This window comes from Eschscholzia californica, unplaced genomic scaffold (genome assembly GCF_041429995.1).
Source record: "Eschscholzia californica isolate CP2 unplaced genomic scaffold, dmEscCali1.0.p SCAF_3, whole genome shotgun sequence".
Classification (NCBI taxonomy): Eukaryota; Viridiplantae; Streptophyta; class Magnoliopsida; order Ranunculales; family Papaveraceae; genus Eschscholzia; species Eschscholzia californica.
The window spans coordinates 53,958,326-53,982,217 of record NW_028238420.1 but is presented as its reverse complement, the minus strand read 5'-3'; the positions used below and the strand labels follow the sequence as shown (position 1 = coordinate 53,982,217).

Here is a 23,892-nt window from a genome sequence, read left to right as displayed (position 1 = left end):
GTTCAAAATCTGAAGCGAGAATGGCTTCCATTTATGCTATTTGGGTGTTTGAATTTGTGAGTTTATCTAAGAACTTGATGAGAAGTACAACTATGTATAGAGCTTGCTTGAATTGCTTGTAGCTATGAATATCTTTCAATACTAACATTTGATTATCGACTTGGATAAATTAACATTACAAGATTTAACAGTCACTAACTTAAGATGCTAACAATTTATAGTTTCTGATGTTCTTTGATATGAGCTATGTTATTATCACATTTCCATATATTTCTATATTGTTGCAGTTATCATAGACTTCGGAACTGCCCTGGTCACACTTTCTTTCTTCGCGAAGTTGTTGAAGAACAGGTCAGTCGGGGTACTTTTCATGTCATATTAAGTAGCAACATTTGGACTGTCATCAGTGTTGAGCGATAAGTGCCTGCCTTGATCGACAGCTTCTTGAGCATTTGGTCGAGTTAAGGTATTTGGGATGGACAGAACGGGGAAACAAAGAAGTCAGAGCTAGGAGAAATGAACTCCTCAACCCTCTACAAGCAGCAGGTGGTGGGACAGTTTGGAGCTTCTCCTTGGATCAGGAGATGAAGAAAGAGTTTTGGGAAAGAGAAAATTTGACAGAAGAAATGGTGGTAAGTTTTTTTTTGTTGAAAAAATGGTGCTAAGTTAGAAGTTACAACTGGATTTGTTTCTTGTGCTGTTTGAGTGTTGGATATTCTTGTTATCTTGTAAGGTGCTCGACTGCCCAAGGTTTAGTGGATAAGGTTTTATACTTTTATGGCACATTCTCAGCTCTTTATTCTTGTATTAATCTCTTCTACAATTTTGTAGTGATATTTACACCCCCAAACTTAATACTTTTCTTAAAACTACTCAAATAAGATTGACTTTTTATGTTTCTTTTTATTGCTAAGGGGCTTCTAGTTTTAGAAGATGTTATAAAAAGGTTCCTCCATCTCATCACCTCTCTCTACCACTTCATCTTCTCGACACCTCATCAGAAGATGATGAGGTGTCGAGAAGATGAAGTGGCAGAGAGAACAGATGAGATGGAGGAGAACTTTCAAAAAAATGTATTCCCCGGAGAATTTTCAAAAAAATCTGGATTCCCTCGAGAATTTATTTTCCGAAGAATTTTCTTTATTCCCCGAAGCCGCAGCCTTTGTTTATCCCCAACACGATGGGAAACCTAGGGGAAACTCGGATTTCAAGTTAAGAGATCGATTAAAGGTTAAGATTGTAACCTTTTTTTTAGAACCTACCGTCTTCTTTAATAGGTCAAGTTACATCTCTTAAATTTATCTTATAAGGTTTAAGATTATACCTCTCAAACTTATTTTATGACTAAGTATAACTCCCAAATTTATTTCCGTAGATCGGAATTACACATCAATTGAACACTCTGAGTCATACCCTCGCAATAATAATATACATACATCCATATAACCAGGGAGAGTATCTTTTCTAGAATATACCTTCATCTTGGATAGATAAGTTTACAACTCCTAAGATTACAACTCCTAAACTTATCTCCAAGTTACATCTCCTAAACTTATCTCCATAACGTCTTCGGAACTTACATTGAATGGCTATGATTACACTTCCCAAATTTGGCTGGGTAAGAGACCAACCAGAATCGTGGCCTTGAGAGAAAAAATAGAACATATACTTTTAGTTAAGAGCTCCACCAGATTAAATGTCTACTTCCACTAATCTTTCTTTTCCCATTCTTTCTCAGTGTCCAGTGAGGATACAAGTTTTTGCTATATGGAAATCATAAAATACATAAAACTGCCACACAAAATAGCCAGCAGTGACACAACAGAAGACCGATAATTGTGGAGCACAGAAAAGTAGGAGAGGCTAAAATCTATACGACGTATTTCTTTCTTCTGCAAATTAGTACAAATGGGAACAAGGAAAACTCTCAAACGAACGGTGATTTAGGTTATAAATAAAGACCCTAAAAGCTCACATCAAAGTGTCTGTTTGTGCCTCTGTGCTTGTGCTTGCTCATGTGGTCATAGAGTCCCCTCTGCCCCCAACAGCTTTAACTCAATACTTTCTATGAAGAAGAACCGCCAATCATATCAACAACAGAACAAACAAAAAGTTACTAAGGTGATGGTTTCCAATCGAAGTCGAGATTATTGAAGTTATTGATTGGCCCAAGGCCGCTTAATAACCTATTCCCCAAATCTTGTTGTTGATGATGATTCATGTTGTTACGATGGTCCTGGTTTATCAGCGAACCCATACCTACTCTTCCTCCATTCATCATATTCAAGGAGTTATTATTATTTCCCATCGCTGCTACTGCTGCTGCTGCGGCTCTGATCCCACTAGCAGCATTTGGCATTCCACCACCTCCACCACCACCACCCATGCTGCCAAAACCAACACAAGTACCTGAACTGTTGTTTGTCATTATCCCGTTCCCATTCCCATTACCAATCAAGCAGTTCCCACCATTTATAGGTGCACCGTTAGTGGAAAGCCCGTTTATATTTTTCATTTCATTGCCCAATGAGCTGCCAACACCAACCATGCTATTTCCTCCGTTCAGTTGGGATGACATCATAATTTCTTGTATTATTTGCTGGACAGAGCTCTGGGAGTCATTAGCCTCATTCTCAGTTGATTGACCAGCTTGCTGTTGCATGGAAATGCTGCCAGCAGGTGAATTCGTAGAAGTAATATGAGCAACTGAACCAGTTCCTGAAGCAGCTGGTGCTGCTGCAGGCGGTAAGGAGCTGTGAGAAGTCTGCTGCGGGACGTTGTTAGCCGGAGATGAAGTTGATGGGAATGGAGAAGTAGGGTTTGGTTGAGGCTGAGATAATGAACTGGAAGAACTAGCAGGTGGAATCTGAACTGCATTTCCACCACTATACGGACCATTTGAATGGTTCATTAGATTCTCCTGCCTAGAATTAGGGTTTTGATGCAGAAGCCCGACTATGGTGCTGGCTGAGGTGGATGTGCAAGCACTCATGGGATTAATGGAGTTACTTACACTGGCACTACCGTTGCTAGAAGCAATCTGCATGGCATTGGCTTGGATGGAACTCCGATCATTGTTTGTGTTTTGACCCATGGTTTGCTGCTGCTGCTCCTCTAACTGTTGACCTTGACCACAGATCCCAGAAGAAGTGTTATTTCTTCGAGGGAAGTTGATCAAGCTCGCTGAAAAAGAATATGATATTATAATGAGCCTTCCATTATAATGATAAAATTATGCATCTCTAGTTGTTATTATCAAGAAACATACATGCCGACACACTGCAATCCGTTCAGTTAGGCTGATCTTTAGCATAAAATAAATTTTTAAATGCAACAAGCAATAACAGCTAAACTGGAACTTCAAATGATCAACCAAACAAAAGAGAAAGCGACACATGCTAATGAATCGAATCATTATTTGCGACTGGTGGAATTTATGGAAACTGGAAAACCCCGCTGTAGATGGCATCCTCTACAAACATCTGAAGGAGTTGATCATAAAGGTGTATGACTTAATATTTAGGTTTGAAGCAACTAGTCTGAAGTTGAAGATGTATGAATACAAAGAGAAATTCTAGTCAATTTTATGTTACTTTATTAAGTTAAAACACCATCGAAGCTTCCTCCTTGTCGAAGTTATTGGATCGCACAAGACGAGAGTATCTAACAAGAGTACCCAATTATGCTAAGACGTACTAAGAACTTAAAAAGGAAGATATGACATGGAACTTACCCATGGGCCCGTTGCCTGTTTCTCTGCTGTAGTCAATCAGATCCTTCATACTATTGACAACCTCCGATATCTGTGAACTCCAAGTCAAACAGTTAAAAGTCAAAAGAGGAAAATACACGTAACACCATTTTCTGTTAATGACTTGTTGGAACCATATAGTAACAATTACTGTGAATCATGCGTTAGGCCTGAAAACAGTGATCACTACCTAACATCTTTTGTCTGCCTTGACACTTTATTTTTATATTTTTTTATCCATGAATTATATCTGTAAGCTTAAACAAAGAATGCATTCCTATGCAATTTCAAGGAAACATCATGTTTTCCTGTGACGTGGATACTTAATTAGATGTGGGTAGTGGGTACAGACACTTTCGCTGGTGCATCATGAAAGGGTAGAGGGAAGGCACTGTCATCGAGCATGTAAGAAAGTGATACATTGCAACATTATATATACAACACGACGGAGCAGCTGAAGATTTTACCTGGAGGCACCGGACGTATCTCTTTGTATAACCAAGATCATTTACTAATGGAACCTCTAAAGATTTTGCCAACTGACGAGCTGAAGCAACAAACCTGAAGAATTATGCAGATCACCGATAACAGTCAAAATCTACAAAAGGAATTTTAAGAAGTACCTAGAAAACCAACAACCATCACAAAAAACTGGATTCCATTTCATTTGAGAAAGAAGAAAAACGTAAAGCAAAAACATAACAGATACGCTGTCCGTGAGAGGCCTTTCCACTGTTTGTTTACACTTGATAAATATTCTTAATGGGACTCTTCAATTATCTGGGCTGACAAGCAGCTTCACCATCATATCTTTAATATCAGTAAGGTAAAGAAGAACTAGTAAAATAGTTTGCTTTTCTTTCTTCGGATATATTATCTATTTTCTATTCTTTATAACTTCAATTTTTGCCCAATTTCATTGCCCCTTTGTTTTCTTATCCATCTCTATCTTAATTGTGGACGAGCCTTTTAAACAAGATGCCCAGAGTTTCCAAAGTTCTATTCATGGCTTACTTTGGTTTTGTATTTGATTCATCCCGAGCTAGTCTCTAACTCTTTGAGGTGGACTTTGTTTTTTTATACTATTTACATACCAACCCCATGAAGTTATTGGGCACATCTTCATGGAAATAACAAGCCCTTGTTTCATGTTTAGTTACTCCAATGGAGCTTTACAAGTTGTGGCCCATTCAGAAATATCCAATCCAATCTTATGATTGCTTGAATTCTTGACCCAAAGCAACTGCCAAATGAATTTTTTAGCCAAACATGGTGGTAGCACTTTCCCATCAGTTACTGATAAAATAATGTGCAGAAGAGCCTTACATATTACAGTTATTTTGCAACTCCTGAGCAGATAAGCTGGATGCTCCATTTTGACTGGCCGACTGATATTTCTGAGCCGCTGCACCAAGCTGACCAACCTGCATAGTTGAAACAAAAAACAACATCAATGATCTGCAAGAATAACCCAGATCTATCACATATTCAATCATCTGCTTAAGAAATAAACACAATATCTCTTTTTCTACTAATCAACACACTAGATCTTATTTGTAAACATGAAATCTTAACAAGAACGGAAAGAAACTAACTTATCATGAGATCTTTATGATGCTGAAAAAATCGATTATAGAAATTTAACGACATCTGAGAACAAGCACTAGCATGGAGAGACTTCTACTGTGAACGACATGATAAATAGATGGGAAAGTAGTCTGTGCACCAAACCAGATGCATCTCAAATATAAAATATCTTCTAAAAAGTTATCAAACGAATAATCCACACATGTAGTAAGTAAAATCTTTACGTTAACATAGCAGATTAATCATTGTCACCTGAGGTATTATCAATCTTCGAGGGATAAGCTCCTCATGATGTCGAGCACAAAACTCCCAGGAACAGATCTAGCAAGAGAGACCGAGATTTCGTCGAATGCCTCCAGATATAATAGCATAATGAATGTCAAATATTTAGAAAACTGACCTTAAGATCTGAGGAAAAAACAATACGAAGTTGACCATCCCGAACCACACGTAAATGCTCAAATACACTTTCTTGTATTGCTTTTGAATAATCCAGGACAATTTGACCTGCTGCATTCTGATACTCACGAGGCATATCAACATAGAGAAGTTCTTCCAATGTTCCACTATCATACTTGATTTTGCAGAGTCTTGGCAAAACCTCAACAGTAGTTTCTGAGGCAACATTTAGGAAGAAATAAGGATCAGATCCATAAGACACAAAATCAGTAAAATGCTTATGCTCGCAGCTTATTTATATAGAAAAGAAAAGCATACCAAAACCACGACCAGGCTTGCGATTGCATATTTCGCAGTGCCATACATCCTGCAGAACAAAACTGAAACTTCACAAACAGTCCAATCAAGAGAGAGTAAACAACAACACCATAAGTTTTTGGAACATCAGATCCAAAAATTACTGCAGTACTTTCTCAAACATCAATAGGCCATACACATCAAGATTTCCCTCAGGCAATGAAAATATGAAATCACGAAATATGCGGTGAAGTTGCACGAAGCAAGAGGCTGGCCATGCCTTAATTAACGTACGAGTCTAGAGCCAGGTTACATTACATAATTCAATAAATGCACCAAGAAGTTGTTACCAAGTTTTCCTAACAACAAACCTGAGGAAAAACACCCGGCGTTTGCCTGCTATTTGCATAAAGGGAGACGCACCATCTCTTCTTAGCATGAGGAGCGAAGTACTCTGCTACAAATTTCCTCCAGAACTCAATATTGTTATCCTGCACAAAATATGTGCATAAGAACAATTAAGAACACATAGTAGTTTCTACAACCCTTGGACAGAAGAAAAATGATGAATTAGAATATCTTACAGCAGGTCTATGTTGCTGGTGATACATGTAGTGTGTCAAACGTCGTGCGCAGGTCCCTGGTTCGTAGGCTGGTTTTACAGCAGCTCTCACAGGCAAATTCTGTTGCTGAAACTGATGCTGCAATTGGGATCGTTGCTGAGGAAGTGACTTCAGAAGATGCTGCTGCTGCTGCTGCTGTTGTTGTTGCAGCTGCAAGAGACGCTGTTGCTGCAAAATATTGATTTGGGCAGCTGCAGCCTGAGAAGACTGCCTGGACATATTGAGAAACTGTTGTTGATGTTGTTGTTGGAGAAACAATGACTGTTCCGAATGTTGGGGTTCCATTTTTACAGGAGCCAAGCTTCTTAATGTCTGAATCTGCTGTGGCTCCAACTTCACCTGACCGAGGTTACGCAGTGATTGCAACTGCTGATGTCCATTCTGATCGTTTGACATCTGAGGCTCTAATTTAACAGAGGCGCCTGTGCCTAGCCCACCTCGAATTGACTGATAATGTTGTTGTTGTTGATGTTGTTGTTGTAGATGTTGTTGATGTTGTTGTTGCTGTTGTTGCTGTTGTTGCTGTTGTTGTTGTTGTTGTTGTTGTAGTTGTTGTTGCTGGGAGTTGGGTACTGGGAACTGATGCATATTCTGCTGGACCTGATGGGCCTGCTGAAAGTTCTGAGGTTCCAGTTGTGGAGGCTGCTGCTGATCTTGAGCAAGCGAACCACCAGAAGGATTAGAAAATTGTTGTCCCTGCGCTTGAGCAGAAGTACTCGGGGTTGGCATGTTTGATGAGGGAAACGATGACATAGACTGAAGGTTATAACCCCTCATGCCATTCCCCGCAGCAGACAAAGGATCGGAATCTACCCCATTATCAAGGGCTCCTCCCCGTTGGATACTCCCTGCCCCAGAAAGCCCCGAGTTTGACCCACCATTTCCAAAGAGGGAAGAAACATTGGGGACATTTCCAAGCAAGTTAATGTTATTATATGGTGTCCTTGGAGAAACAAGTGAAGGAAACGGAGAGGACTGTGAAGGAACTGCACCTCCTTGGCCTTGAGTTCCAAGAACAAGGGCAGAGTTTGATCTCAAAAGTGAAGGTGGAATAGACTGGGTGCCACCAATAGGAGTCGGAGGCCCCGACGGAACCATCTTTCCGGACTCCACAAAAGCACAAGCAAAGGATAGATACCCCCCTGCAACTAAAGTACTTCAATACCACAAAATCCAAGGAGAAACGATGATGATGATGTTAATCGGATAACAAGGTTGAAACCCTCCATCTCAATCAACCAATCAATTCAGCAACTGTTAATTCCCCAAGTTTGAAATCTTGATTTCTGATTACCAAATGATTCAGTTGATGAAGCCTTTTGTCTAACCATAGCTTCAAAGTATAACAATAGAAAATCTCAAGAAGAATACAACCTAATAAAACAAAGCCCTAACCTTTTCCTAAGCATTCTTACTTGTACTAATCAAACGATCTCAAGGAAGCAATTACAAGATACTCTGTATAATCTACTAATATTTAGATCGATTGAAGAGCTCAAAATTCTACAAAAATGTCGTCACCACTAACATTCTTGAAAATAAAGTACAACACGAAAACCTAAAAGAAGTAAACTTTAAAAATTCGCACTAGAAACGAACTAACTAAAGATAACACCTTACTAGAACTCTCCGAGCTCAAATCCAAGCTTTTAACACGAAATACTTAACCTAAAAGTCAAAGATCATGAAAAAGGAAGAAAAATTAACTCAATCCAAGACCACTTCTAGATATGAAATCTAGGGCTTAAATGTCCCAAAAAAAAAACTGAAGGTACATAATGAATAGTGGATAATTGAAGAACTTACCAACTCAGTGAAGCTTCAAGATTGAACAATAACAAAAAAAACCCTAAAAGATCTCTTCTTTGGTCTGCTTTTTTGGATAGTTTAAAAATGCTTCTTAGTATATAAATACTTCTTCTATTGATTTGTGGAGGACAATAATCACCAATCAAACCTTTTTTACTTTCTCTCTCTAGATATATATATATATATATCTAAAACACTAATCGTCTCTCTAGTTTATGTGTTGGAATCTTGATTTTCTGGTTATTCTTCTGTTTTCGTTGGGTATTTTAGAGAGAGAAAGAAAGAGAGAGAGAGACCAAGAAGAGACTGATGAGGTGAAGAGAGAGAGAGAGAGTGTGTGTCCTTGCGGACGTCAAAACCCACATTCAATCAAATTGAATTTTCGCTTCATTCTCTCCACCTTTTTGTCCAAATAAGTCAAATCTTATTCCCATCTCATTCCTAACAGTAATAATCCATCTCGTTTCATCCATCAACCCCATACATACATACATGCATACATCCATCCACCGCCCATTGGGTCCAAAGATATTTTTATTTATAGTGATCACCTTTCATTCTAACTAAATAAAATACACAAAGTGACCTCCTTTTTCTCATAAAATTGTCATCTCAATCTTATATGGTTAGTCCCCTATTTCTAGGAGTACATAGGGTTACTTCGTCTTAAAGAAAATGGCTACTGGTTGGAAAGAAATTTCTATTAATGGACAAAGAATTGAGAAGTGTACAAATCAAAGACCAGTCCATCTCCACTTTCGTTGACATTCCAAAGTCCACAAATATCTAGAGCATTCAATTGTGGATATATGTAAGTCTGCAAATATGGAGAATATTCAATTACAGACATTTTTAAAGTTTGTGGATGTCTGAAGTATCCAATCATAGATATTTCAAAGTTTGTGAATGTCAACAACATTCGTGAATTCATGAAATTTAATGGATTTAGACTTTCATGGACATTTTAGTTGGTTCTAGTGTAAGCAGAGAGCCACCCAAAAAAATAAGTGGGTTTCATTGACATTAGGTGGATTCTAGTTTAATAGAAACAATAATGATCGCCTGCCTGGTATTTTGGAGAAGTAAGAGAGGTTTGTGGAAATGGCCTGATGCCTTGACCCGAAATATAGGAGGGTAGAAACGTGCATAACATTTTTCCAACTCAAGCCAGGATCTGACCCAAGATCTTGGGAAAACATATCTTAAGCGTTTAAACTACTAGAGATACAAGAATTCTGCGGGAAAGAAACTTTTCCTACAAAATATATAGGATCGCAATACTACAAAATACGCAGTCTTCACCGCCTTATCACTGTCGTCCATCAACAATCGGTTAACGAGCCTATATAAAACAATATGTTCGCCTTAAATTAAAAATGTAAGCTCAAGCTCAAGCAAGCGATCAGGGTCGCCCCTGACATTTATGTGGTCCGAAGCGAGTGGGACAATGTGCCCCCATATCTAGTACGCATAAATATATATACACGTACATATATGTATAGATTTTTTTTTGGTTAAAAGCCCACAAAATGGGTCCTAATAAGAAATTAGGCCCACCGTATAAAAAACTATGTTTTAAAATCTTCACATATCAAGTCCAATTACAGATTACTAAGGGTCTTATTCCCGTCTCAAGACATCCACATTTTTTTCTATTTCAATCTACCCTTATATATAACCCATTTTCCTCTCTTTCTTTTCTCTCAACTATATTTTCCACCTTACACTATTACTTTCTTACTTTTTCTTTCTACCGTTACCAGAATTGGGTGATCGGACATGAAAGTGTATTCACCGAAAAATAAGCAAGACCATTGAAAAGTCAAGGTGCGATCACACCAGATTAACACACGCGACAGAACGGTCGTCAATAACCAAAATTGTCTAAGAACACAACTCAGCTTAAAAAGATAATAGATTGCCTTTGAGGCAACACAAAACTACCACAAGTTTAACACAAAGGTATTTCGGGGAAAAAGGTAAGCCCTGCTAGCTAAGCGATAAAATTACTAAAGTCGTAACCAGACACCAAATAAAAGCCTTGTTAGCTGAAACGATAAAATTATATATTAAAGTTGTAACCAGGTGTCAAACAAAATCAACGTGGTAAGCTCTGATAAATTAGGCGGTGTAATAAGCCCTACTGGTCAAACACATTCATCAAATATAACCCAAGCTTTAACAAGGCGTCAAATTAAAATTAATGCGATAAGCCTTGATCAATCAGGCGGCGTAATAAGCCTTGTTGGCTAGGCACGTTTGTCTAATGTAAGCATGGTCGCCCAAGCTAGCTATGACCATGCGTCAAACAAAATCAACCTGCTAATGATAAATCAGACGCGTATTAAACCCTACTGGCTAGGCACATTCTTCAATTAAGCCCTGACAACCCAAGCTATGACCAAATGTCAAACAAAATCAACTTGTAAGTCCTGATAAATCAGGCAACGTATAAGATCTGGTGGTCAGGCATGCACATTATTCAAACATAAGTCATAGTAGTCGAAGCTATGACCCGACGTCAAAGTAAAATTAACGTAATAAGTCTTGATAACTCAAGCGACATGATAAGCCTTGCTGGCCAGACTCGTTCAAAGTAGACGCCCTGATAGCTCAAGCTATGACCATGCGTGAGAACAAAAACTAGTTTAGACAAAACTTCTATAAGTTTTGTTTCGCAGACACTACAATAAAATCATCACCACAAGTTCATCAAATACGATAACCAAATATGATAAAATTCACTTCATGAAGAAAAGTATTCCTTGAGTGTTTTTGTTTTGCACGAACAACAAAAAAAAGATATTTTCGAGTTAATTTAGAATATCTTTTGTTGTACTAACCGACTAACATGTTAATTTAGTATAAAGAACGTATAATAATGTAGGTACAACAGAAGAAAATGCGCTCAACAACAACAACACCGAAAAGATATCTTCATCTATAATCAAAAGAAGTCGTGTAAAAAAAGATGAGACAAAAGAAAGCTCCATCAGACAAAAGACGAAGCAACTGGGCGGCCAGTTATTTCTTTAACAAAAATCTCGTAGTTCACTAAGGAATAATTATTGGGAAGGGATAACAGGTGTCCTTTTGCATCGAAAAAAATCTTCCAAGAATCAAAAATTTGCTTGATGGAAGTATAGTGGTTGAAACACATAGGGCGACTACGCTAAAAAAATTCAACACAAGCAACGGGATAGAGATCCTGGTTGTGGAAGATTCTAGCAGTAATTGATGAGTTGACATTTGCTTCCCAATCACGAACGTTAAGATCGGCATCGAGCCAAACCTTAAATTGAAGGGTGATCAGAGGACAATTGGGGATAGATGGAAGAGCCGTTTCGGCAGAATAGGTAAACAAAAGAATAAATTGGCCCCGAGAAGAAGAAGCCATGAAATTCCTCTTTGTTAAGAAATAAGAAACGACAGATTAAAGGGATGAGGGATTATTCAAGGGAGGAGAATTTATAGACGGAAGAAATCCAAAGGGTGCGACGTTAGTCGTTGAACCGTCATGACGACACATTAATGACAAAAGAAAAGACTAGACATGCATGATTAAAGGTATTCATTTCAAAATAAAACCTTACCGCTCATTTATATTAAGAAATAAGAATAGACGGATTAGATGGACGAGGGATTATTCAAGGCAGATGAATTTATAGATGGAAGAAGTCCAAACGGTGCGACTGTTGGCCGTTGAACCGTCATGTCGAAAAATTAATGACAAACGAAAAGACTAACCATGCATACATAAATATTTCAAAATAAAACCTTAGAGCATCTTCAATGCAACACTCAAATTGAAAAAATCAAAGTGACACCTAGAATTTGTTGAGTTTTTTTGTTAAAAGCTCTCTCCAATGCAACACGCAATTTGGATCTCAAAATGACTTGACGTCATTTAATGTTGAGACATCTCAAGAAGAAACTCAATATTTGAGATTTCTTCTGAGGATCTCAATTGACCACTCAATATTAAAATCAAATCTAACCATCTAGGAAATGACACCTAAGTTATTTTTAAGTTTTTAGAGTGTTGTACTGGAGATGTCTTTTGAATTGAGAAATTCAACATTGACATCTAGGAAAGAGAAACTCAATTGAGCGTTGATACATAGTACAATTTGAGTTTCTTTTGGGTTTTGCATTGGAGACGCTCTTACCGCGCAGAAGCATCAACTTGGTGGTAAAGTAGACAAAATTCATAAAGGCACAAAACAAAATCGATTCAAGTAATAAATTTGCAAAGAAAATTTAAGATATGATAAAAAAGGATCAACGTTGCATAAAGAAAACAATACAAGCAAGGTACTAGTTCAACAAAGGAAAAAAGCACAAATTATGAATTTTCCTCATCGACTCCCTTTTCGGGTCCTTCTGTGGAGGAAAAAGGTTAATTTTGGCAAGCTGCTCCTTGTTACGAGAAGGAGGAGTAGTCTTGGAAATATCCTCCTCGGGCTCACTCTCGATAAGCACGAAGAATCAACCATGTCATCATCCCATTCGTTTTCTCCATCATAACTAAAAGGCGGGACCCCTTCAATTTCATCACTCACTTAGAGCATCTCCAATGCAAAGTTCAAAAAAATCTCCATTCATCATATGTGTCAAGTTCCAATTGAGATTCTCACTCCTACGTGGTGTTAATAGAGATCTTCAATTTTTTGTTGTCTCCAATGCAAAACTCTAAACTTATCTTATTTACTTATGTGACATAGTTATTTTCGTAAATAAATAATTAGTTATTTTAGAAAATATAGAAGACTTGATTTCTATTGGTTGCAAATCAAATATTGATGAGTTGGACAATTAGAGATATCTCAAGAGGACACTCTAGAAATAGAGTGTCCTCTTGAGATATCTTTATTCCACTCTTGACACGTCATCTTAGAGATCCAAATAGAGTGTTGCATTGGAGATGATTTTTAAGAAAAAACTCTAAAAATCCTACATGGCACTCGGAGTTTCTAAGATTGAGTGTTGCATTGGAAATGCTCTTACCTTCCTATTTATATTAGAAACCTTTTCTCGAGGAAGTTCGGAAAAACAAAGATTAATATGTAGCTCGGGCTACCGACTCCATATGAACCAAATTGTACAGATGGCTCTGATTTTATTTTTGTTCGTCAGTATTCATCCTGCCGACGAAAACCAAGAGCAATGTGAAAAACATTAAAAAAGAGAAAGCGTTTATAAAACGTGCAAAATTTTTCATTTATATTTATTTGTCAATCGTAGAACATTTACTTGTACAAATAACTCTGATCTTAGAGAAAAGTCAAAATATGTCTGCATTTGTTATTGACGACGTAGTCAATTAATACAACCTCTCGGATTTCAAGAATACATAGAAGAAATCTGAGTGTTTAGGATATTTGAGAAGCGATAATGCATATGGTTTGGAAAATTAGAAAAATAAGTAGTAGTTATTCAGTGTTAAGCGTCGGATGTAACAAGCCAATATGGTTGTTTACCAATCGGCGAGGTACTCATCAACAAGTTGTACAATATATCGGTGGTTGTTTACCGATATGTTGTGTAACTTACCGATCAGTGAGATACTCATCAACAGGTTGTACAATTTCGTGTCGAAGGATTTATGTACCTATCTGACGGTGCTCCCGGTAAATTACCTTTTTGATTTCAACTAATGCGCCACTTTTATTGAAAAACACTTCAAATGTGAATTATGGACTGTTTTTATACCTTTTTAATAGTTGGTCTTTTTATTTTATCATTTTATTTAGGTCATAATACGAACTTGAACTTCCTCCATTTTTATGATTTTCAGTTTTCACTATTCACACACTAATGCAAAGCAACAACGTACAAGATGATATTGGAGGAAGATAATGGTGTGACTTCAGGATGTCTTTACCATAGAAAAGTTCGAAGTGTTTATGTAGATTTTGTTTATGAAGCAATCAATGTAAGAAAAACCTAAGTTTTGGAAGTGATGGAATTTTATTTTTTTCAATTAACTAGACTCTTGTTGACCAAGTTGTGAGTGTGAATAAGACTTGACTTGGTCAAACTGAATTGACCAACTCAAGAGAAATGTGAATGTGGAAAGTAGGAAGAGTGATTGTAAGTTCAACAAAAAAAAGAAAAAGGAAGAGTGAGTGTATATAAAATTTATGTTAAGAAAATCTCCTCTCTATCAAATGTGAAGTGAAATGTGAGTGTGGAAGGTGGAAACAGGTGACTGCATATAAAATTTCTGTTAAGTAATCTCCTCTCTAACAAATGTCAACATATGACATGACCCAAGGGACAAGTGGTATTTCGTGTATTAAATAGAAATTAAGGGGCTAATTGTAAATAAAGTTAGGAAAAAAGCCAAATTTTATAATCTCATGAGCCGTTATTCATTTCCATAAAAAGATATCCACGTAACAGTTTCATGACCTAAATATCTCCCCCACCACCATAAACCAACTGATCATCTATTGTCACGTGTCGGATACGCCAATTTTTTTATTGCCACGAATGCAAACCCTCAACCGCCACGTACCCGTACTTGCCTACCTTATTTGAGTGACTGACCTATACTCTTTTCCTTTTTCTTTATATAAAGTTAGGTTATTTCACAAACATCCTAGGAAGAAGAGGAAGAGAATCTCTCTCACAAACTTATTTCTGTTTCATTGATTCATATTGAGAAAGAAAGAAAAAAACAACACAAAAAAAGTAAGAGCTAATAAATGGAGAATAGATCATCAAGATGTATTGGAATAGAAAGAAAATCATCTATAGAAACAGAACCAAGAACACTTAACATTAATCAACTTCAATTTGCAAGAGTAAATACAAGATTTTTTTAATTGATTTTTCAAATAATTTTTGTTCTTAATTTTTGTGTGTTTATTTACTAATTTGATTTTTTTTGTTTGTGAATATTGTAGGAGGCAGCTTTGTATGTAATGAAAACTAGAAACTTGGAAGAAGCTCATAGTATTTTCACTGAGGTATTCTTTTCATTCTGATTGGCATTTGATTTCGAATAGTTTGAGATTTTCTTGACAAGCATGGTTAGCATGAAGGAAAATATTTACGAAAAATTCGATTTGTATATAGCTAGTGTTGTACTCCTGTTTATGATATTTGATTACTAGGCTAGGTTTGTAAGTAGTTGTATGATTTAGAAGATCAAGGAAGAAGGCCATTATTTCCATAATAATAAAATAATTATATGACTAGAGCAATACAATAGATTTCATAAAAAGAATAGGTTGAAAACTTAAATAGTGTGACACGCAACTTAGTTAAAGCAACTTAGTTAAAGCATCTGCAACGGAGACTCGTAGATGAAAAACTCTAAGAATTTCAGTTGTCAATTCTGAAAAGTAAAATTTTAATTTTCTTTTCAAGATGGTAATTAGATACTCTTGATAAATGCTTTTTGGTTAATAGTCATATATTACATTAAATAGTTGAGATGAGATTTAGAGATTTTAAGAGGACTAGAGTGTTAACTTGATGATCTCAACAATAACTTTTTGTATCGTGTTAAGGAGTTCCAAATAAAATCTTTAAGCAGAGATAACATTTTAATAGAAACACAACAAAGAAAAACGAACATGACATTCTAATTTTTGGAGTTTGATGTGTTGTTAGAGATGCACCTACAAAAAGCTTAGCGGGCATACATAGTATCTGCAATACAACCCCCGGTCTTAGAAACTATGAGTGTCACATATAAAGTTCTTTTTTAACTATTTCCAATGAAAAACTCAATTTGGATCTGTAAGATAACGTGGAGGAAGTTAAATAGAGATATCTCAAGAAGACACTCTAAAAATAAAAATTAAGTGTTCATGTACATTTGAATTTTATTTAATAAAAGTATTCATATATTTTTAAAATATTTAGTTATCTTTTACAAAAATAACTATGCCTCACAAGTAAACAAACAAGTTTTAAAGCACAAAAGAGTTGAGAATTTTTGTCAATGCCGCTTAGGAATAAAAATCTCAATTTGAACTTGACAGTTAACGAAGGGGGTAATAGAGATTTTTTTGAGTTTTGCATTGGAGATGGTGTAAGATGGGTAAACTGACCTTTGTGAATAGGTGGCAGCTATTGTAGAAATATATTTTTTTGAGAATGAAAATATAATATGCTATACACCACAAATGAGCAATATATATATTTTTTGATAAATTACTTTCACCGAGACTCGATCTCAAAACTTCATGAGCTTAAGAGGGAGTAGTGTTCAACCACTCCACCAAAGGATGGTGGACAATTATTTTAATCCGTAACTCACACCATGAGTCTTGGCATCAGGATAATAGTGGAGTCGTGATAATATTGTATATAGTGGATTCTTGAAGAACAGTGATCTAATCAGTACATGATTAACAGTCACATTTTACAACAATCTAACTTGATTCTTCGTTTGTTTCAGGGGTTGGAGGTGACACCGAAAAATGTGATGTCTTCAAAGGAAGGAGATTTTCTAGTAGATTCGGATGAGGAGGACGACTTCATTGAAGACGATGGGATACATATTCCAGAACTCAGGGACATTGTCACTGCACCATTTTAAAATGTGCTTGTGTTGTAGTCATTTCTTATTATTGGTTCTACTTTTTCTTGTTCAACCGGCCTAGTCAACTATCATTTCTGTAAATAGTTTGAGTGTAAATATGCGAATTTTAAGTATGTATATTTCATGGAATGAATCCTAACTTTCCGGAAATTCAAAAAGCAACCTACAATTGTTAAGTCCGTCTTTTGCCGAAGAAGAATATAGGGTCTTGGCCACTCTTACTTGTGAGCTTCAATGGTTCAAGTACATTCTTCGTGACTTTGTTGTTGGTTATACATCACCAATACCTATTCACTGCGATAATTGCGCAACTCTGTGTATTACTGATAATCCATCTTTCATGAGTGAACCAAGCACATTGAAATCTTGCTTCGTGAAAAGATGCAATCCAAAATTTATTGCTCCCCACTTTACACCGACGACAGTCGGACAAACTCGCTGACATTAGTAAGTTGATCGAGCTCTTGTTTTATATCCTTTGCTCACATGCTTCCTGAAAAGATACAATCCAAATTTATTGCTCCCTACTTTACACCGTCAGTCGACCAACTCGCTGACATCGGTAAGTTGATCGAGCTCTTGTTCTTCTCTATTGTTTTTCTTATGTCTTCCGTTTTATCTTTTATCAAGTTCGATGACTTCTGAGTTCCGTTTCATCTTTTATTAAGTTTGCCGATCGACCTTCGGAGCTACACTTCTCAATCTGAAAAACATCCTGCTTTAGATCCTTAGGTAATGGCTTGTTATTGTTTGAACAAATGCCTGTGGTTGTATTAGTTATTAAGGGTGCCTTATGGGGTGACTACACTAGTTTAGCCCTCAAGGGCCACTAAGGGTGCCCTTTATGTTTGCAAAAGGAGTTACACTTTTTGGGGCTTTATTAAAGGAGGTGGAATGGGTATTCTAAAAGAGTAGAGACACTCCAAACACAATCAAGCAAGATCCTGAGTCAAGTGGTATGAGGTTTAGTTTTGACTCTTAGAGGTCAAAGGGTTCGAGGCACGCTGACAATTATAAAAAAAAAAAAAATCCCTGTTAAGTGTGTGTGAGTATTCTCCCTTTCCCTTAAAGAGTGATCAAATCGATCTTATTTTCCTAGTGCCTGGGTTATCAGCTCAATTAGAAGAGATATAATACTCTTTCTTGAGAGGATTTATCAATTCATGTGCATATGTTGTTCTTGATCAAATCATAAAAATAGACGTTCACAGGCAAAAATTTGTTAGTCCTTTGCCCATATATTGCTAACAAGGCTTTGTTTTTCCAACAACCTATGCAGACTATCATAGAAGAAGTAAGAAGAGGAACGTGAATCTATTTTCGTTTCAAAAATTCTATTCCTCCCTCCATTTGCTCCCTCCCTCGGCCCTCCCGCTGATGGGAGGAATAGAATTTCTCCGTTTCCTTTAGGATTAAGCCATGGTACCACATTCCTTGTTTGACCGTCTAGTTTACATGAACAATATAACAAATAAGTACTTGACAGGAAGAAAAACTACAGTACTTCACTAAATGAGAACCCGAAAAGTGTCTCAAAATGGCTGCGAAACTTCCTGCTAGTCGCATTCCTTTTCTTTAGTATTATGATGGTGATTTTATAGGCAAATAATGTGAATTGGGCTGTTAAGGGCACTCTGGCGACAATCGACCAACATGTTTCTCTGTAACGAAATCTGGATCTTTTTGTTTGGTTATTCCTTTTGAAGGGTTCCAAAAATTGGGCATTCTACTAGCAGCCGCTTAAACAACCTCGAAAACAAAAAGGCATTCTGAAACCCTCCTATTGTAGTTAACTGATGTTCAAATTTTTCCAATCAAGTTCAATCCATTTCTCTTAGACGGTCAAACACGGAGTGTGTTTGACGGATAAGCTAGCACAATGGTTATATCCATTAGGAAAAATAAAAAACAATAAGATTGTAACACTTCAACTCATGTGATGAAAGAAAAAAGCTGGCAAAGGAATGGTATAACCCATGATAAGGAGATAAAATCAGAGGGATGGAGAAAGTGGTGGTTTCTTGGTCCCCAACAAAGAGCAGTCAGGGATGCCAGACCACACACAGAGAGAGTCCTGAAGCTGGTGGGCGTCCACTCGCTTAGACGACATCCTATTGGTGACCTTTCTCCAGTGGCACACTTGTAGTATTGTTGTGGTTATTGAGTGGTTTCTCAGAAACAATCTCAATTGATAAAGATAAATCATCAACACCCTTTGCCACATTGCCGCCACCACCACCACCACTGCCACCTCCAACCCCAGCACCACCATTACAAGTTCCTTTGTTGTTGCTGCTGTTTCCGTCGCGGTAGATAACATACAATATCAACTGCAATGCCCCTAATGCACACCCAAACCCATTTGGTACCTGCATGCTCATTCATGTATGGTCACTGACTAATTACTAGATACACCCCCATAACATTTTCACAATTCGAAATTATAGCCCGACCAACGGGAGCCGACCAAATTAGCTTTCGGCCTGTGGTTGGCCCCCAATTTCAGGCCAAACAACATTTCTGTTTCAGAGTACATTACGGGTATAAAGTTTAGCAGGCAAGCCCGCCATACCGATCAAAACATCATAACTAATAAGAAAATGAGCTAACAGTAAACATATATACTTACAGAGATGAAGGGATCACGACCAAGAAGACCATAAACGAACCAAGATGTACCACAAAGGAATACGAACAACGACAAGAAGAATGGCATGTATTCTACACTCTTTGTCCGGATTACCAGTCTCTGCACAATTCATTAAAATGTATAATAAACATCATACCTCAAAATTTCGTCATCGTCTACTCAAAACGACTAGTAATACTTCAAAAACGTAGGCATATAAAAGGTGCTCGAGCTGGTCTTACTTACCATAACAGCTAATGGGGAGGCATACATGCAAATAGAAAAGATGGTAGCAGCAAGCCCACAGAAGAGCTTTCTATTATGACCATGAAGTGCAAATACTGAAACTAGGGCTACTGTTGTAAACACAGCAACCACCAGAGCAAGCAGAGTCAACATCTTTGATTTCACTTTCTTGGGTGCAAATATCACAAAAATCACCACATATATAGTCTCTATTGCTGCACCTGCACCATTGATTGTACTAACTAGAATATTATGAGGAGACACAAATGGAAGACCATACCTATATCAAAGAGAAAAACAGAGTCAATTCTACTTGTATGTTGTTGGTGGAGACGAGAGAGAGAAATTAAGAGGGAGATTTCTAGAGAGAGAGAAAGAGAGGGTAGGTTAGAAAGAGATATACCATGCAGAGAGAAGACAATTGAGGAGAGTCATGATGTAAGGAACACCAGAGAATTCTTCTGTTGATTTTGTCTTTATGATTCTTCTAAATGTGATTCTGATTTACCCACAAATATGAAAACCAAAATTACTTAAGAAAACAAAAAACAGAGTATTTTCTTTTTGGTTTCTTTGAAGATCAAGAACTTCATGGCTACCCTGTTTTCTTTTGTTTTCTCATCAAGAAATGGATAAATCAAAATGGGATTTAGCAGTATAGAGAGAGAGAGAGAGAGAGAGAGAGAGAGAGAGAGAGAGAGAGAGAGAGAGAGAGAGAGAGAGAGAGAGAGAGAGAGAGAGAGAGAGAGAGAGAGAGAGAGAGAGAGAGAGAGAGAGGTGTACTTACGTAGGAGCCAAGAAGAGAAACAAAGCGGTGGCATTTCCTGTTTCAATTAAGTGAGAGAAAAATGATCAAATCAATGAAGTAAGAGAGAAACAGAACATGAATTGAGTGGAGAAATTAGAGAGAGAAACCAACCAAAGATTCCGAATAAGAAATGCAGGAGACCCATTGTTCTTGAACTTGTTGAATTGAAGAACAAGAACTTCAAGAAATTAGAGAGAGAGAGAGAGAGAGAGAGAGAGAGAGAGAGGGCAGAAATTACTTGTTTCGTTTGGTTTACTAAATTGAATTTTGAAACACAATGAGAACTAACTACCTACCCAGGGAAGGGTTTATATAGAAATCATCTAGAGAGAGAGCAAGAGAGGGGTTAGAGAAAGAGAGAGGGATGAAATTATTTGTTTTCTTTTGGTTTACTAGATTGAATACAATGAGAAACTAACCACCTAACCAGGGAGGGGTTTATGTAGTAACATCCCATGGCACATGGGGTCTTGCCGTCTTGCTCAAGCGGCAATGCAGCCACTCACGCTTTCTCCTTGTCTAAATAGAAATTCATCATTTATTGATTTTGTACCACTAAGGTATATGTAGTAGTGGTCTTTAAAGGTGTAGGATAGTAGGGGTGTCTTTAGGACAATTCATGACAGTTACGAGCGTATTTCATCCTTATAACCTATCCAAACAAATTGGTGTATAATAGTATATGATTATGGTGTGATTATCTGTTTAACTCATTTACTCGTGTATTTTCCCAAAATAGAAAAACACCGTCCCATATGAAAACCAAAAGGAGAACAATTATAAAATATACATGCAATTTGCATAATTTTTCAGATATTTGGTTAGGTGGATTGTCTAATAAGTTTGATTTATCTTTTTTTTTTTGTTGAAGGAAGTTTGATTTATCTAAATCTGAAAATTGTGAAGGTTACTTATATGGTGACCCTCAACTTAACTCTAGTGTTAACAACCTAAAGAACCTGGATAGAAACCTCATCATTTTTGTCTACATGAAATTGGTACAGCTTTTGAGTAGAATAAGAACATTATTTTGAACTTAAAAGTTATCGGAATTTATCTTGCATGGTATTGTTCATTCTTAAATTCTAAACTTCGGAAGAGAATTGTTTTATGGTCAATATGACTTCTAAATGTCTTGTTATAGCTTTTTAGAGTCTTTCCATTACTTTTAAAGGTGCAAGTATGTTTGTTGCAACACTATTGTGTTCCCTCAACAAGTCAACATTCATGATCTAATTGAATTTTATAATTATATTAAAATCATTTACGACGTTTGGAGTTTATTCATACCGTAATAAAATGAAGTTTTCTTGTCAATAAAATGAAGTTTTCTTGTCAATAAAATGAAGTTTTCTTGTCAAAATGAGAACAAGCGAAAAGCTACTTCTTTAATTATGTCTACGCGAATTTGGGTTGAAGGCACAATTTTAAATTTTTGACGGTTATTTCCCAAATGGTCCTCAACTTTGTGACCAGCTTCCTGCGTGGCCCTCTACTTTAGCAATAATTCCCGTATGGCCCCATTTTTCCGTTATCTTTAACATTCCGTTACTCTCTCTCCTCCATCTCATTTTCTCTCTCTGCCACATTATTTCAACACGCCACATCATCGTCTTCACCGGCAGGGGTCGTTGGCCGACCAAATTTCCGGCCGACGACCTTCAAATTTTTTTTTCCCTCTCTTCTCTCCTCTCTAAAATTTTTTTTATTAAAAAAAATTCTCTCATCTCTCTCTCTAAACTCCGGCGAAGGGGGTTTCCCTTCGTTGGAGGCTTGTTCACCACGAACAGACCATGATCTGTTCATCACGATCAGGGTCTGTTCGTGATGAACAGGCCTCCGACGAAGGGAGCCGGAAGGGAAACCCTCTTCGCCGGAGTTTAGAGAGAGAGAGAGAGGAGAGATAAAAAAAATAAAAAAATTTAGAGAGAGAGAAGAGAGAGAAAAAAATAAAAATTTTGAAGGTCGCCGGACGGCGACCCCTGCCGGTGAAGCCGATGATGTGGCGTGCTAAAAGGATGTGGCAGAAAATGAGATGGAGGAGAGAGGAAAAAGGGGGTCATACGAAAATTATTACTAAAGTAGGGGGCCAGAAAGGAAGCTGGTCACAAAGTTGTGAGCCATTTGGAAAATAACACTTTTTTTTAAATTAAAAACACAAGTTATATTTTGTTTGTTAAAAATTCAACATTTATTTTTATTTGGCTAGAAACCCAAATATTTGCATTTTGTGTGGTTTAAAATCTAACATATTTTGAAACTCTTTTCCAAGCAGTTGCAATTCTTTCTCAAACAGTTGCGATACATCCAGTTACAAACTAGTGACACCTTTTTGCAAACTTCTTGCAAACTAGTTGCAAATCTTTTGCAAAATAGTTGCAAATTTCGTACAAACCAGTTGCAAATTGCAAAAGTACATAAGGAAGTGAACTGATTGCTAAAAAAAATTGAGTGATCATTTTGCATGAAATTAAAAATTTATGCAGAATTTTGACCGATTTTCTTTTATATCTATAATATAATATGCAAAAATAAATGAGAAAATAACTACTTCTACTAAAAACGGACCTCATAACTTTTTGATTTTCGCTTTTCTTCAAATACATATTGGTGCAGAAGGTGGCTATAGGCTCAAGTGGGTTTGGCTTCCTTCAGATATATTAGTCTTTTGTTCAATAATAGGTTGATTGACTAGTTCAAATTTAGAATCTGTGATTTTGTGACGTATGAGACTGAAAACGGTGGAGATCTGTGGTGTCCCATTAAATCCCATAATATCGTCATATAAATAGACAGCCGTAGCATATTTGAATTCTCAGTGAAGTGGTGGTGGTTGTTGTTTGGAGTTTAGTTTATTTGGCACATTGTTCAACAGAATCTGAAAGATGATGATGCAACTAATACATCAATTATGTAAGCATCTGAGTTCATTTCCCATTCTACTACCGAGAAGTCATCACTCTATACAAGTGGTGATCGATCACCTCTCTCTTGGTGCACAAATGTTCAAGGTTGATAAAAAGGTGTGGTGATACATCTGTGGACAAAAAATTTAGATGTACAATACATTGCTTTTCAATTTTACTAATTATGGTCTGTCCAACCGAGATTTTTTACTAGGTTCGATCGGCATATGTATGATATAATTTTAGGTTTAGTTTATAAGGTTGCCACTCGCCGTAC

General features: G+C 36.9%; 3 protein-coding genes across 12 annotated transcripts; 1 reads left to right on the top strand and 2 right to left on the bottom strand.

The window, feature by feature from the left end:
* Positions 1-1,690: 1,690 nt before the first annotated feature.
* Positions 1,691-9,246, bottom strand: SEU (SEUSS transcriptional co-regulator). 10 transcript variants are annotated; one of them, XM_086670046.1, is made up of 11 exons: positions 8,464-9,171; positions 8,273-8,325; positions 6,619-7,990; positions 6,406-6,525; positions 6,056-6,104; positions 5,739-5,953; positions 5,591-5,659; positions 5,078-5,175; positions 4,219-4,312; positions 3,734-3,803; positions 1,691-3,183 (listed from the first exon to the last, which is right to left on the bottom strand). In XM_086670046.1, the coding sequence occupies exons 3-11, from the start codon at positions 7,753-7,755 to the stop codon at positions 2,117-2,119; spliced, it is 2,919 nt and encodes a 972-aa protein (XP_086526172.1). In that variant the 5' UTR covers positions 7,756-7,990; positions 8,273-8,325; positions 8,464-9,171; the 3' UTR covers positions 1,691-2,116. The 10 variants fall into 10 exon arrangements, with proteins under 10 accessions (XP_086526172.1, XP_086526173.1, XP_086526179.1 ...); XM_086670047.1 differs by having other exon boundaries at positions 8,278-8,325; positions 8,464-8,903; XM_086670053.1 differs by having other exon boundaries at positions 6,619-7,799; positions 8,278-8,325; positions 8,464-8,885.
* A 5,827-nt stretch (positions 9,247-15,073) lies between these two features.
* On the top strand, positions 15,074-17,188 carry LOC147551891 (uncharacterized). Its single transcript, XM_086671084.1, has 3 exons — positions 15,074-15,275; positions 15,378-15,440; positions 16,883-17,188. The coding sequence occupies exons 1-3, from the start codon at positions 15,177-15,179 to the stop codon at positions 17,021-17,023; spliced, it is 303 nt and encodes a 100-aa protein (XP_086527210.1). The 5' UTR covers positions 15,074-15,176; the 3' UTR covers positions 17,024-17,188.
* Positions 17,189-18,831: 1,643 nt separating this feature from the next.
* LOC147551890 (bidirectional sugar transporter SWEET1-like) lies at positions 18,832-21,249 on the bottom strand. Its single transcript, XM_086671083.1, has 6 exons — positions 20,821-21,249; positions 20,689-20,725; positions 20,305-20,400; positions 19,902-20,181; positions 19,656-19,775; positions 18,832-19,395 (listed from the first exon to the last, which is right to left on the bottom strand). Exons 1-6 carry the CDS (start codon positions 20,852-20,854, stop codon positions 19,138-19,140), a joined length of 825 nt encoding a protein of 274 aa, XP_086527209.1. The 5' UTR covers positions 20,855-21,249; the 3' UTR covers positions 18,832-19,137.
* Positions 21,250-23,892: the final 2,643 nt, after the last annotated feature.

Bases quoted from the DNA above. Each gene is read 5' to 3' on its own strand.
- LOC147551891 (XM_086671084.1), top strand. From the start codon at position 15,177: ATGGAGAATAGATCATCAAGATGTATTGGAATAGAAAGAAAATCATCT. The intron at 15,276-15,377 runs GTAAATACAAGA...TGAATATTGTAG, and splicing joins ATCAACTTCAATTTGCAAGA to GAGGCAGCTTTGTATGTAAT. The intron at 15,441-16,882 runs GTATTCTTTTCA...CGTTTGTTTCAG, and splicing joins CTCATAGTATTTTCACTGAG to GGGTTGGAGGTGACACCGAA.
- SEU (XM_086670044.1), bottom strand. From the start codon at position 7,755: ATGGTTCCGTCGGGGCCTCCGACTCCTATTGGTGGCACCCAGTCTATT. The intron at 5,954-6,055 runs GTATGCTTTTCT...ATGTTGCCTCAG, and splicing joins CAAGCCTGGTCGTGGTTTTG to AAACTACTGTTGAGGTTTTG. The intron at 3,804-4,218 runs GTAAAATCTTCA...TGGAGTTCACAG, and splicing joins GATACGTCCGGTGCCTCCAG to ATATCGGAGGTTGTCAATAG.
- LOC147551890 (XM_086671083.1), bottom strand. From the start codon at position 20,854: ATGGGTCTCCTGCATTTCTTATTCGGAATCTTTG. The intron at 20,726-20,820 runs GTTGGTTTCTCT...TAATTGAAACAG, and splicing joins TTTCTTATTCGGAATCTTTG to GAAATGCCACCGCTTTGTTT. The intron at 20,401-20,688 runs GTAAGTACACCT...TGGGTAAATCAG, and splicing joins TTTCTCTTCTTGGCTCCTAC to AATCACATTTAGAAGAATCA.